We start from the raw sequence: 15,446 nt of genomic DNA, 5'->3' as shown, positions 1-15,446 counted from the left end.
CCTGAGGACCTCTACAAGATTTTGGAGGCTCCAACAGCTTGTTCCCATTTTCTGTCTGGAAGTCTTCCTGCTATTGTATTCCTCCCAGTATGGAGCTGTTCAAAGTCTAAAGACCAGTAAGAAGCAACAGTCATTTATCAGGGATGGCCTAGTGAATCCTCGGGTTGGACGTGATGACCTCTTAGGTCCCTTCCAACTATGATTCTATGATTCCTACCCATTTCCCTCTTTGAGAACTCCCTGTTTCTTTCTTGTGTTTGAAGATGCTCTATACCATATTTGGTTAAATTGCTGATTTGCATGGGTTCTCTAAGAGTTTCAACATGGGTGTTCCTTAGTGATTTTCCTCAGATCCCATAAAGTTGGTGCTGGGGCCTTCTCTCCAAAAATGTTACACAGATCTGGGTGTGTTTTTCAGGCACTACAGCAGTGTTTCTCAACCTTGGCAACTTTAAGAAGGGTGGACCTCAACTCCCAGAATTTCCCAGCCAGCCTTGCTGGCTAGGGAATTCTGGGAAATTAAAATCCACATACCTTAAAGTTGCCAAGGTTGAGAAACACTGCACTACAGTAACTTCTTTCCTATTACCTTAAGCTCTTTTGCCTTTACCATCAGCATAAAATGAGACTTAGATGAATCCATTCCTCCTCAAACAATTTAGATCTAAAGGGCTGACGCACGTCAAGCTACAGTACCATGCAGTTGATGGAACTGAGGTCATATTTTCTGTTGCCCTCATAGAACCTCTATGATTCCAAAAAGGAATGTTTTTCTATGAAAGCAAGTTTGAAGGGAAACACCGTTGGGAGTTGGAGGTTCTATAGAGACGCCAAAGGTGAAGACAAAACCTTCAAGCAAAGGGTGGCTTCTCTTCCAGGGTTCAGTGGTCGTTTTTTAACACCAGGGTTGTGTGGCATTTCAGGGACCAAGAGGTTTTAAGTGGCACGTAGGGGTCTTGCTCCAAAAGGGAGTGGACAGGGCCAAGACCAAAACAAACTTCGTTTTGTGACATTTAATTTGAATTAAACGTAAACCAATCCAGTCATTCGTCAGTCTCTTATTTAAAAACCTTACTCCTCTCCCACAACAAAGCATTACCTTTTGGTGGTATCTTTTAGAGGCACACCTCTGGTTGAAGGGATTTAAATAGGCAAATATTGGATACAGATCCTAATCACAAAAATGTCCATTGGAGAGGCTAAACACAAAGGCACAAAGCCATTCTCCTCAATACATGTCCCAAGATGAAAGAGAGCGAAAGATTGGTTGGCCAGAAAGGAGCAATTTTCCTTCCTTTCACCATATCCTTGGAAGAAGAGAGGGGGGCTGGGTGTATCATGTAGTTTAGCCCTCAGTCACACTGCCAGAAGTTTGAGATATATACCCTTGCCTACACCCCGCTGACTGGAGGCTTCTTACAAATAAAGGTAGTTGGGAGTAGGGATCTCCAAGGAGTTGACATTCCTCCTAAAATTTTAAAAGGACACTGAAGTCTCTTCTCTCGGCCACAGAGAAATAAGCCAAGGCAGTTCATCAGGATATTTGTTTTCCTCCTCTCTGAGTCAGGTGCCCTTTCATCCCTCTGTTCCATCACTCCTCCTGCTAAACTTTAGATTGGATGAGGAACCAGATTTAAAAATCTATTTCTATTTTTAAAAAAATACTTCAAGAAATATCTATTGTCAGCAATATATAAAACTGCCCTGCATAAAGTACCCACGATATGAGCACATCCAACAAAAAGAAGTCAAGAATTTCCCAAAATTGGGTTTGGAGATGGCTCACCCCATCGGTTTGCTTCTGACTGGCTTTCTATCACGGTTTCCATTCCTCTCTCTTTCATCGCCCATCCCCAGACCTTATCCTTTCCCCAGCTGTGCCTCTCCAATGTGACAGTTTGCCTCGGAATGAGTCTTCTGGAGAAACAAGGGACTCCTTCAAAGGGCAAATGGCACCATTTCCTACCTGCCATGATACAGAGAAGAAGATAATATTCCAAATGTTGGGAGACACTAACAGTAGCCGCCTAACCGTTGAGCATCCAGTAAAGACTGGCCAGCAGTTTTGATATAAAATTGTTTATTGCTGTCCCTATGGTAACCCAGGGCATTGTGAGGCAAGGGCAAAGAGAATTTTCAGAGGAGAACCTGATGATGCGGAGTGAGGTCACTGCCAAGGCCAAGGAGCACATCAGAGATGCCTATCAAGAGCTAAGCTCGCTTTCCCTGGTGCCCAAACTCTTTTTTCCTTCTTTTGAGGCTTTATTAATTTTTCAAGATACAATTAAAACACAGAATACAGAACACAAGTCTAAAAGAGAAACAAGAAAAGCCCAAACATTGCAGGAATAGAGAAGCACACAAGACAAGAAAGTACTCAAAAGTTCATCTCCTACTATTACTCAAACATTTAGCAACGTTATTTCTCTAAAATCAAGCCATTTAGTCATCAAAACCCAAAATCGAGACTTCTTTTTTTTTTGCGCTGCAAGCAAATAGTCCAGGAGTGGCTTCCAGACAGAAGCAAACCCTGGAACCCAATCTTCCCTTTCACCCAAGCGGGAAAAAGCTTTCGTTTGGGCAGCAGATCACGTCTTTACGGCTTCAGCTTTCCTGAGGGGTCAAAGGTTAGTAATCATCACTGTGTTCCAGCTGTGCAGGAACAAGGAGTGTGTAACCAGGTAGTTGTCGATGTTCTTAGATCTTTCATTCCTGAAGTGCTGTAAAGTAAAGGGTTTACAGTGGAGGTAAACAGTCTACACACCCCTGTTAAAATGCCAGGTTTTTGAGATGAAAAAAAATCAGACCAAGATAAATCACTTCAGAATTTTTCCCACCTTTAATATAACATACAAGCTGTACAATTCAGTTGAAAAGCAAACGTGAAATTTTTTAGGGCGAAAAAATAGAAATAAAAAACTAGAATAACGGGGTTGCATAAGTGTGCTAATACTTCGCTGAAGCGCCTTTTGATTTTATGACAGCATTCAGTCTTTTGGGGTCAGAGTCTCTCAGCATGGCACATCTCGCCTTGGGAAGCTTTGCCCCCTCTTCCTTGCAGGAGCGCTCCAAATCTGCCAGATTGCAAGGGCATCTCCTGCGCACAGCCCTCTTCAGGTCATCCCCCCGATTTTCAATTGGATTCAGGTCGGGGCTCTGGCTGGGCCATTCCAAAACTTTGACCTTCTTCTGGTAAAGCCATTCTTTTGTTGATTTGGAGGTATGCTTTGGGTCATAGTTGTGTCGAAAGGTGAAACTCCTCTTCATCTTCAGCATTTTAGCAGCGGCCTGAAGGCTTTGTGCCAAAATTGATTGATATTTGGAACTGTTCATAATTCCCTCCACGTTGACTGAAGCCCCAGTTCCAGCTGAAGAAAAGCAGCCCAAAGCATCATGCTGCCACCACCACGTTTCACTGTGGGTATAGGGTACTTTCGGTGATGTGCAGTGTTGTCTTTGCGCCAGACATACTTTTTGGAATTATGGCCAAAAAGTTCGACCTTGGTTTCATCAGACCGTAACACATTTTCCCACATGCTTTTGTCAGACTGGATGTAGGTTTTTGCAAAGTGTAGCTGGGCTTGGATGTTTCCCTTTTACCTTTTTGATAGCTTGGTGGTTATAACTCTGCCCTATGTTACAGGGCTATCACAAAGAAAACGTGGAACCCAAAATGCTTGGTTTTCTATGTCCTTTCCTATGTAGATCTTTGGAAGCTGGCAATACCCAAAGCCCTGCTAGATGGCCTTCCATCGGGTATACCCAAGATCGTGACATCATGTGTCTTTTAGACTTATGATGTGACTCTCCAGTGGTGGGCTCACCACAATCTTCCAGCACCTTCTTTTCTTTTTCCTTTGTCTCTTGTTTTGCTGTCTTCATCCTGTCTACATTAGGGCTTTAGGTGGGAGGTAAGTTGGAATTTGTTGTTTGCAACCTTAGGCTTCATTATTTGGATTGTTGTTCCAGCTGTTGGTTTTAACCTTGTACACAGACTAGAGTCACTCCTGGGAGATGGGCAGCCATAGAAAAGGAGGGAGGGAGGGAGGGAGGGAGATAATGCATCATATAAAGTACCTATGTTTCTAAAGGGAAAGTGTGGAATCTTTATTGCTTGTGCATAATGAAGCCAATGGATGCACATTGCATTTTAAGGTTTTGTGATCAAAAGATAGTAGAGGATCTTCCTTCTCTTTGCTACAGTATAAAATGTAGAGCTCAGCTCAGCTCCTGGTGCCTGACTAGACAGGCACATCCATGTACTTTTCTTGGCAAAAATATAGACATTCTTTTCCACTGCCATGTTGTGTTGTGTTTTTTGTTTCCCACCTCCCTCAAGAGCACCAAGACATCTAGCAGCTGTGAGCATCACTTTATCTCCTCCAGAAGGGTGGTTCTGCTCAAGTATTCCAGCAAGCAAGCCATGAATCTGAGCGTGCTTCCTGTTCACACCTGCCTTTCCTGCCACCCTCCTCTTGTGTTTCAACCCCATTCTCTACTTCCAGATGAAGCAGACAATGGTTTACCAGTAATTTAGAAAAGAAAAAGGAGAAGAGAAGCAGACTTCATGAGAAGGAAATGCATGAACACATGGTTTGTACCCCCTTTTTTTGGCAGCAACATGTTAGAACTTTCAGGTAGGTACTTTATAATAATCCTTCTGCTACAACTTCCCCTGAAGTAATTTGTCTGTGATTCCCCTTGGCTGGACTCTGAGATCAGAGAGAATGAATTCTGTGGGAGAAGCAGAGACATCTCTGTTTTGGATTTAAAGGCCATCAGGAAGCCCTTCTTGCTCCTTCTTCCTTTCCCATCAGGCATAGGATCTTTCCTAAAACCTATTCTCTGTTCTAAGGCAGTCTTTTCCCACCTGGTGCCTTCAGGATGTTTAGAATGCAACTTCCATAATATGTCGACTTTGCTGCTAGGGGAATGTGGGCATTGAAATGGGATTTGAGGTACAACACATCTGAAGGGATCTACTGCTGAGAAAGGTAACCATCAAAGTAAAACTACACATTCTGTGAAAACAGTCTCACACTTCTTGAACGGGATGTGTGCGAGAGTAGATAGCTTATGAAGCACTCTCTGAGTTTTTGCGCTTACTCGGCTACAGAATGGCCAAGTGGTCTGTAAATGCTCAGTCTTCCAATGGTCTACAACCTCCTTGGCTTTCCACACATATCCAAGAGAAAACATAAGGTGGGAACTACTGAGATAGTTTTTTTTTCAGATGGTCAAGACAGGAAGGCTGCAGAGTGATGGAAAACTGTGTCACAGAGAACAACTACACTTTGCATCAATAAAAGTAGGCTCAAAGATACCCTCAAGTGAAATTCAGAAGAAAAACGAGGGAAAGGGCTGTTCTAAGGACCGAGGCTCATGTGGTAGGACCCTATGCTAGGGAGAACTATTATGGCAACTTAGCTTAGGTTTCTCGAGGCCAGCAAAGATCAGCAAAATGTCCCTTGGCCCAGAAAGGCAGGGGAAAGATTAAGCCCAAAGCAAACAAACCTGTGTTTTCGTTTAGCATGTTGGTTAAATCCAACTGATAAATCAGAGTTTATTTCTCCCCGTGTCATTCCACCAGTCGCCCTGTCTGGCTATTGCTCTGGCAAGCTGGTGGGGAGTGGGGGAATAAGACCAGGGTTTGAAGAAACATATTCTGTGTCCCTAGAATTCTGAAACACCAATGACCTTTTGGAAGTTTTCCGATTTCAAAAGACCATCCAAACCGTTCTTCAATTGTTTTGGATGTGCCCAGTTCAATTCTGTGCTGGGATTCCATCAGATTTGCTACCAAATCTGGTGAGAAGGAAAGAACAGTTGGATAGAGAAAATGGGCAATCTGTAACATGCATACAAACATACGTACATATAAAAATGTAACAAAAATGTAACATATACATACATACATACATACATACATACATACATACTTATAGGAATAGGAATATATCCTAAAAATACAAAAGTAACCTGGATTTCAATCTTATCGTTCTTTGAATGGCTATTCCGTTTTGGGGGGAGGGCTTTGATTTTGGGCCCATCTTGAAATAATGAGCAGGACTGATACAAGAATGAATTTGTCTTTGTGATCTGCACGTAGCTGAAAAGAGAAGGAGAGAGGGCTTTTAAAGTCAGATATTTTAAGTGCATAATAAATTAGGTGCACACGATCGTGATTCCTGAAACCATCATCCTGATACATCTCTTCTCGCTTCAGAGGAAATGCAAACTCCAGGAATCTGAGAATGAGTTTAGAGATCACGAGGTTAAGGGAGCAGAGAAAGATAAGTAGTCTTCATGCCTTTATTTGGCTCATTTCCTTTTGCCCTTGATTTCTAATCTTTCACTTTCATCCCTCTTTGTTTCTGTGGCTTGAAAAGCTAGAAATGGAACTTTCCTACAATGAAAATCGTACAGGTTTAAGTATTCGAAGAGCCAACGGACATCACTCTCTGGACATTGACATTTTCCCCCATTGTTTTTTGCCCGTTGAATTCAACGCCTAATAAATGGGAGAGATCTCTGGGGAAATCTAAAATATTGAAATAACTCTTGGAATGATATTTAACTAAATATTGAAATAACTCCTGGCCATGATATTAAACATTAAGTTAGCTTTAATTATTTAAATGAAAATTATTGACCCATCAGATCATTTCCAAACCCTGAACCAACCCTGAAGAGGATGGGCCTCTTTCTTGGGTGGGGTCTGGGGCAACTCCCCCCCCCCACAAACAATGTAATGTACTCTTTAATTACTTCTAAATACCAGCAACTTGCAGACAAAAATATGATGCTAAAGGCACAGCTGGGCATCAGCTGCTCACGCTTTTAGTTTGGCGGTCTGGTTGATTCTGTGCGGATGAAAAATCCCATTGAAATCTATTATATGGGGCTGATGGCCAAGCTACATGTTACACCATTTTCAGAGTGTACAGCAGATACCTATTACAAAATGACTGTTATGGCAAACTAGGAATGGCTAATTCATTAAATAGGCTATCACATGGTTAAAGGCATCTTGGTAAAATTGAATCTGATCAGATGGTATATTTGGGTGTAGATCATAACACACTAACAGCAGTGACTGGGTCTTCACAGTTAAGTTTCACATGTCTTCAAAGGCTCCTTGCTGCAAATTCATAGCCTGGTGAGAGGAAGGACTGCCCACTAGTGTCCTCATGGTCCATTCCACACATGTACACATCACCCGAACAGGTGTATTCCTTAGGTCTGCAGCTGGAGATCAAGACTACCCAAATCACCCAACTGAAAATGAAAAGCTGCCCACATAGAGCACCAACCAAGCTGCCCTCGTGAACCCAACATTAGAGATTAGGGTTTATTAGAATGTCTTTTGAACAGTACATAACTGCATCTCAGTGTTGTGGTCCAAGGGAACAGGAGGTGCCACATATACCATATTCCCAGTAACCTCATACAGTAGTTTGTGACAAGTGATGGATGATGAGAGCATAGCTGGTACCCTGCAGCAGAACCAATGCCTCTGTTCCCACGTGGACACCAAAGTCAGCCACTTGTTATTGGCTGATATTGTTTTATCAGGTAGACCTAAAAAGAACATTGGAGTCATGTTTGAGCGCTTTCAGATGCAATCACCCGATATTCGGAGTACACTCTAGACAGTACAAATTATGGACTCTATTGCTAGAGGGCATTGTTTCTCAACCTCAACTTTAAGATGCAGGGACTTCAACTCCTAGAATTCCCTAGCCAGCACGGATGGATTGAGGCACAGAGCAGTTTAAAGATGAGGTTCTCCCAAAAAAAAAGGGGGGGGGGAATTAACAGGACACTTCCAGAAAGCTCTGCCATTAGAGTAAGATTTTTCTCACTACTTGTAGTGATCAGGGTGGAAGAGTTACCCTCAAATTAGTTATCTACGTTCCTTCTCCCAGGATTCTAATAGCTGACTGAAATATAAGATCTAAGATATAAATCGAGATAAAAACTATCTCTTCTGGAGAAATTTGCTTATGGAACTGGAACTGGGGGTTTGACCCCCTCTTGCTGTTTTTCCACATCTGCAGGTACACACTGTGGATGGAAAAGGGGCAACAGACTTGAATATATTTCATTTAAAAAAAAAAAAAAACCATGCAAAGGGACTTTCTTCTGAGCTGGCATGGAGAGGATTTTACTGTTTCCACTTTTAATTCAGGCTAAAAGGCTTCTTTAGTTTAGAAGTGCCATTCAGGGACTATTTAATATTTTTAAAGTAGGCAGGAAAACGTAGCCCAAATTAAAATGTGATTTTTAAAAAACCATATTGCTAACATAGCATTTAGAAAGGTCATTGTGGAAGCCTTCTGAAATGAAAAGGAAAGGCAGCAGGATTCAAAGAGCCACCAAAAATCTTGCTTGGGACCAAAAACCCCCCCAAAAACCTCACACTCCAAAAAAGAGAGATGAGTAGAATGAGAATGCTTTATACAGGTCATCCTTGTTTAGCGACCACAATTGGGACCTGCAACTAGGTTGTTAAGCGAAGCGGTTGCGAGTGAAACGACGACTGAGCTTTTACTTCACAGACCTGCGGTGGTCGTAAATATGAAGATTGGTCACAAAGTTACTTTTTCATCACCGTCGTAACCGCAAATGGTCACTAAATGAGGCGGTTGCTAATCGAGGACTACCTGTATTGCTATTCCATTCCTTCCTTGCAAAGTCGGGTTTTATGGAGTGTCTTCTCCATTGCCTCCTAAGAAAAAACACAGAAGTAGCAAAGGTGAAGAAAGCAGAACAGTGATTTGGTGACAGTGACCAGTAGTGCCCTGTAAACACAAATGGACAAACATAGCAATTTCAGACTAAATTATGATACATGAAAGTTCCTTGTAATTATTTTGAGGTAACCAGTTGCTACCTAAGATTCATGCGCTCTTTGAAGGGGCACCTCCAAAAGTCATTTGCATATCTGTAAAAGGATTCAGTAAGCTGTGAGGATATACTAGTCGAGATAGGATATACTGTGAGAATACACTAGTGCGTGTCGCTGGACACAATTTATGGGCAACTGTTGTAGTGCTCACACTTGTGCAACTAAATCTGGGGCTGGGTGAAGAAATGTGTTTTCTGTTGCATGGACCCAAAAGCCCGCGATCCAGGGGTCTTGCAAATATGCCCGTTGATACGGTCCTTCCATATTCTACCGAGCTTTTGAGGAACAGGCGGAACAGCTGAATAGGATGCAAGCAGAAGAGAGGGAGTAAGGAACTGTGTCCCGGTGATCACCAGGGCCAGTTGCCACGGAATGCTGCAAGTGCTTTCAGCAGTAGAGCAGGGCTGCTGTGGTGCATGTTGGGGGGAGGTGAGGAATGACTCAGCCGTCCTACAAGCTGAGGTCTACCACAATACGCTTGTAAACCAGTGTGTTCCCCTTGAAGCTGGGGGCCAGGAGGACACTCATGTCCTCCAAAGGGATAGGCTGGAAAGCTCGTGGAGCTTGGACAGAGAGTTCTTGGAACTTCACAAACTTCTGCTTGTCTTCATCCCAAAGGTAGATGTGGGTAAAGGAGAAGTCACTACCCAGAGCCATATAACGATGCTGAGATATCTGGAAAGGCTCCATCACCATGGAGCCTCGAGAGGGCAGGTTCTGCACCTCTGTGAATCGCAGCCCTTCCCACTTGACCACCTTGGAATCACCAATGTAACGGCTCAGACACAGGTAGTTGTCTCTCTCTATCTGGAAATGCTTGACCATCTGAACATCCATTACTTCTGCGACGTCACCCAGGTGGGCAAACTGCTTCTGTGAGCGATTCCATTGGTAGATGATAGGGGCCTGGGAGCTGCTAGAGATGATCAGTCGGGGTTTCCCATCTACCTCCAGGTGCTCCACATCGGTGTCACGATGCCACGAGTGCAGGTCTTGGTGGGAATAGAAGCCATTCTGGTTCCAGCGATACAGGCTGGTAGAGCCCGCCTTGGAGCTGTCGGCGATGACACACTCATTGTCGATCTGGAAGGCCTCGATGTCATTGGGCTTCCGGATCTTCTGGCTGTCAATATCTTGGATCTTAACGAACTTGTCAATGTTGGTGTCCCAGCGGTAAATATAGGAGCCCCCAAAAAGCTGAGCCACCACAACGTACAGGTGGGATTCTACCACAATCGGTTTGCAGTAAACCGCTGAGTGAGCTGCAAGAGAGAATTGGAAAGGGTCAGCACAGAACACCGACCGACAGCAGGCGCGCTCTGTGAGCACCGCTGCATCACAAGGAGCCCAAACGTCCTCTGTGCCCGTCTGAGTAGGTGAGCGAGCTGGCGGGAGAGGATGGGGGTCGAGGTCCAGTACTGAGATTCTCACCTGATCGAAACGCCGCTATCGTTTAAATACGGGATACCCAAAGAGTGACCTTGGGACCTCCCAAGTGGAATTCCTTACTCTCACACCTGCCGAGAGGAGTGTCTACGCCTCTTATCCCCTCCTGCTGTGGTAATGGGGAGCTGCAGGCTAACATTTCCAGGGAACGACACATCTGGGGAGGCCCCTTTGAAACCCTATGGATGGCAAGGGACAGGTTCTGGTCCCCGTGCCTTTTAGGAGAGGGCCTGGGGAGAAGACCCCATGGTGGAAGGCAGCGTAAGTCAGGGCAAGAAGTCAAACACCCAAGGCAGGCAATTTAAACGTAATCTGAGATAATGTTAGGAAAACGGAAGTGAACTTTCTGTAACGACTGTTTGCAGAATGTGGTTGCTAGGTCTGATTCCCGCAGTGTGCCAAGAGCTAGACAGTCGGCTGTTACTGGGTTTGGGATAATTTTTCTTTGAATCCTTTTTACTTTATTTTTGTAAGCTCCTTAGAGACATTTTGGAATGGAGCATCTCATAAATCGAAGGGAGGGAGGGAGAAGGAAGGAAGGAAGGGGGGAAGGGTGGTTCTCAACCCTGGCAACTTTAAGATGGGTGGACTCCAGCTCCCAGAATTCCCCAGCCAGCATCGCTAGCTGGGAGTTGGAGTCCACCCATCTTAAAGTTGCCAGGGTTGAGAACCACGGTCTAGAATATCCAGGGTGCATAGAGCCGCCAGATTCTTACATCGGAGAGAAGAATTGTGCATTTGTTCTCAATGCAGTCCTCCCCCCCACAACAAATGGGTGTTGGTGAAAATGTGTACAGTGCCCGTAATACAACCTTCCCTAATCCTGCACCCTCTGAAGATGTTGGACTACAGCTCCCAGAATTCTTTGCCAGATGGCCTTCCCAGCCAACATGGACTTGCACTTTTAGAATGCAGCAAAGCTAGCTTGAGTTTGAGAAACTTCATCCAACCATCCTGTCCGATCCAACAGGGTGGGCAAATTTTGGGTCTCTTCTATGAAGCAGTGACATCCAACGGAAAGCAGAAGACCTGTTTCTCTGCCACAGCATCTGCCTTGTGGAACAATGCTTCTCCCGTGATCTGATCCCTCGTGGCCTCCTATAAAACCTTAAAGATTTGACCAAGACTTGGACCAGGATATCTGGTGAGACTGGTTTGTATGATGGTTTGTATATTTTGGGGGGTTCTGAGTCAGACCTTGATAGTATGGCACTGCATTGCTTGTGGTTGTCATTCATTCATTCATTCATTCATTCATTCATTCATTCATTCATTCATTCATTCATTCATTCATTTGTGCTGTTCTTGTTTTAAATGGTTGGGATAGGCAGCCATATAAGTCTTTTAAATAAATCTGCAGGGGATCTCTTTTTCACAGCCTGAGGTGACCTTCCTCCCTAAAGATTCCTCACCCCACACTGTGAATGGGTCCTCAACCTTTCCCTTGCTGTATGTGCCCAATCTGTTGCCTTCCAACCACACCAGGGTGAACAGATGTCCCCTTTTGCCCTGCAGCTGTGCCTTACCAGGGATGCGGTCAAAGTCTCGTAGCTTGCGCTCAACGTAGTCCCACTTCAGGATGGTACAGCTGCTGGAGCTTGGCTGGGCCAGAGCCACGTAGAGGTCGCTGGAATATGTGAAGGGCTCAGCAGATACAGACTGGAAGGGCAGAACCTGGTGCACCACAAAGTCTGGGGTGGGGGAGAAGAACCAATCATGTTTAAGGGGCTCCCATAAAACCTGGAGGAATTTACAATCAAGATACCAGAACCACAAAATGTGGTTTCCATCCAAGGATCCCCCTGAGCTAGGGGCATCCACAATAGAGGTCAAAAAAGTCAAGTTGGTGGCCAGGACCACGTGATCAAAGGCTCACTGTCAGGATGGAAGATCCTGCCACTATTTGGTAATGGGATTTGCAGTAATTAGTTTAGCATACCTGCAGGGTTGTTGGGAATGCTTTGTAGTTATTAGTTAGGCATGTAGGACCGTTAGGATTGTTGATTAGGATGCTTAGTCGAACGGCTGGTACAAGGCTGACACAAATGGCATGGCATTATCAGCTTGTTAGTGAAGGATTTATGACTAAGGAATGAAAGAACTGTGAGAAGAAAGGAGGGGTTGTCACAGAGTGAATTCCTCATCTGGGAGTGGGGTGGTGCAAAGGTTGAAGATGTAACTGACATTTTGCACGGGCTTTTTAGTCTAGTCTTTGCATTGGAAATGATCACTTGTATTAAATAAAGATCTCTTCCATATCCTTTAATGGCTTGTGGCAAGAGTCTTTGAATTAATAACAAACAGGATCACGACCTTCACACTCACCCTGGTTTTACATGCAACACATGGGGCTTCAATCATGGGGGCACAGCTGCCCTTTTGACTGTTCTGACCCCTCCTGTGGATGTCTTCACATGCACCAAAGCCTTGAGTGTCATCAGCATAGTCCCTTCAAAACTTTTCATTTGTATTTATTTTATTAATGGCTTCAGTCAAGTCTTGCCCCTTGCTTCCCAAAGACCCGCTCCGAGGCTCCTCCGTTTCCAAAACATTTTCTCCCCAGTTGTGCAGCTTTTCAGCTGTTTTCAACCACTGGTTGGATATCATCCAATCCAGGGAATTGTATTGTCCTATTTGATGCCCAGTACTCTGCTGTTGTGTTTTTTAAAATATTTGTGCTATATTTAAAACACCAGCTGATCATAAGGCAGACTGGCATCTGGGCCTCATTTTCTATATGCAATCTTTTTTTTTTTTTAGAAATTCCAGTAGCCTCACTGAAAATTTGTCAAATAATGTCCATAATACTTTTTAGGTTAACTGACGTAAAATCCTGTAATTTTACAAATGAATCCATCCTTTTGTCTGTGACTTCTCCTAGCAGAAAGAAGTGGAAATAGGAAAAGTTTCACCAGCAAATCCTCATTTTACTAGCTAGCTTTTAACAAATGCATGGTGGTTGTTAAGGAAAAAATGATGGCAACCTCACCCTGAGCTCCAGAGGCAGCTGGAGAACATGAATGTAACTCTGATAAACCAAATTCTTGACCTGATTTATGAGTTCTGATGCCATTTCTTAGACGGCCATGCAAAGACATCCCTTCCTACCTGTGGTGATACAGTCAAAGTCCTTCAGAGGGAGCTCTCGGATCTTCTGGCCTTGGTACTGGGGGGGACCACCACAGAAAATGGCAGGCATACTTGTGTTGGTGTTCTCCATCCATTCTACCAACCATTTGATCTTGCAATCACAGGTCAAAGAATTCCCTCGAAGGTCTCTATGGGGAGGGAAAATTTGAGGACCATCAATGAACTTCTCCAGCTCAACTCTAAAGACAAGGCCCTATATCAGGGTTTCTCTAGCAGGGTTCCATGGAACCCTAGGGTTCCACGAGAGGTCACTAGGGGTTCCCTGGGAAATCATGATTTATTTAAAGAATATTTCAAATTCAGGCAACTTCACATTAAAGAGGTATGTTTCATTCTTTAGTTTAAGAACACCATTAATGCACATGTACAGGCCTACCCATGCAACGAATAGAATCATTTTGTGATTCCTGGCCTCTATTTGAGCCTGAATGTGCAGGGGTTCCTTGAGGACTGAAAAAATTTTCAAGGGTTCCTCCAGGGTCAAAAGATTGAGAAAGGCTGCCCTATGTAGTCCCCAAAGAAACAAACCAAGTGTGGAAATGGGGTCAGCTCTACCGTGGGGCTGAACTAGAAATGAAAATTTGGTTCTAGCACTAATGGCCCATCTTTCTCTTTGACTGTAAGACCCATCAAGAGCTGCCTTCGGACAACTTGCTTTACTGAATTAACCCATTTGCTGCATTTGCGTATTGAACCATAAACCTATCACTGGTCGGGTAGTCGGTAAAAGCTAAACCACACACATGGCTGGGGAATGTTATGACCTCATTGTTTGCCATCTACGTTAGGATGATTCCTGAACTGGTCCCTGGTAATTAATCAGCAGAATGAGGATGAGGACAGAGAATGATGCACAATCCCTAACATAGCCCAATACTGTCCTTTTTTAATGAAGTGTTTGTGTTACACAAATTAAGGTTTGGATCGTCCTGTTACATATCTGAAAGGTCTCTCTACAGCCAATTAAGTCAATGTCTTCTGGCCCTGTGCCCTGCTCTAGTGCCCCCTGGGTAAGTGGGAATTCAGCTCCAGTTCTCTCACTTTCAGCACATCATTCTTTTAATGGCTAGGCAGCTGGGCTAAGCGAATATGCAATTTACATCTTTAAAAACCTGGAATCCTATCCAGTCATACTTAAGTTACACATTCTTGTTTCTAAGTCTCTCTGGTTTCAGTGCAAAAATAATAGATGTGTGTTTAAACCATGTTCCCTCATATTCCATTCATTATTCACACCCATTGATTTTGGAACTTGGACTTAAATTGTCCCAGTTGGCTGGATTCACCCAAAGACTTTGCCTTAGTTCTTTTAACTAAAGCTAATCTTTGGATGCAGTCTCGATGACCTACTGTTGACGAAATTAACAATCGTATGGGTAGACAGAGCCCCAAAGACATTTCTACTTTCAGAAAGAATTAGCCAGATTACCATAGGCCTCTAGTAGAATACACAATGATGTTTCATGCATCATGAGGTCATTGTGCAAAGGGCACAAATTATGTAATTTGTGTAATTTGCATGATGATGTCATGTTGCCCATGATGTCACTTGCCCATCTAGTACCCCTAATGGCCACCCACATGCTATTATTCCTGTTACTGTTATTTTTAAAGTATTCCCAACCTAAGAGGGCCTTACAGATCACTAAGTATATCCAAAGGCTTCAGGAGATCTCTGGGCAGCATCTGCAGGTTGTTGTTGGCCAAAGATCTGAAAGAAAGGAAGGACAGCTGTTTTGTGCCAAACATTTCATTGTCCTCACATTAAGACTGAACAATGGAAGTTGCAAGCTGCAGCTATGCTTTTTGAAAGATTCTTCAATGTGCAAAGTTGCAAGCTGCAGCTATGCTTTTTGAAAGATTCTTCAATGTGCAAAGGTTCATCCTTTTTAAGAGTCGTGAAGAGTTGTACAACTGAAAAAAAAAATCCCAGTACTCT

The 15,446-nt window shown here is 43.7% G+C and overlaps 1 protein-coding gene across 1 annotated transcript; it reads right to left on the bottom strand.

Moving 5' to 3' along the window:
- Nucleotides 1-9,233: 9,233 nt before the first annotated feature.
- Nucleotides 9,234-15,064, bottom strand: LOC134502904 (leucine-rich repeat LGI family member 3-like). Its single transcript, XM_063311421.1, has 4 exons — nt 15,057-15,064; nt 13,466-13,635; nt 11,884-12,048; nt 9,234-10,173 (listed from the first exon to the last, which is right to left on the bottom strand). The coding sequence occupies exons 1-4, from the start codon at nt 15,062-15,064 to the stop codon at nt 9,362-9,364; spliced, it is 1,155 nt and encodes a 384-aa protein (XP_063167491.1). The 3' UTR covers nt 9,234-9,361.
- Nucleotides 15,065-15,446: the final 382 nt, after the last annotated feature.

Source organism: Candoia aspera, chromosome 9 (assembly GCF_035149785.1).
Source record: "Candoia aspera isolate rCanAsp1 chromosome 9, rCanAsp1.hap2, whole genome shotgun sequence".
Classification (NCBI taxonomy): Eukaryota; Metazoa; Chordata; class Lepidosauria; order Squamata; family Boidae; genus Candoia; species Candoia aspera.
This window is presented reverse-complemented; position numbering and strand designations above follow the sequence as displayed.

Coding starts and splice junctions, on each gene's coding strand:
- LOC134502904 (XM_063311421.1), bottom strand. Junction 12,049..13,465: donor CTTTGACTGTATCACCACAG/GTAGGAAGGGAT, acceptor CCCCCACCCCAG/ACTTTGTGGTGCACCAGGTT. Junction 10,174..11,883: donor AGACTTTGACCGCATCCCTG/GTAAGGCACAGC, acceptor TCTCTCTTGCAG/CTCACTCAGCGGTTTACTGC.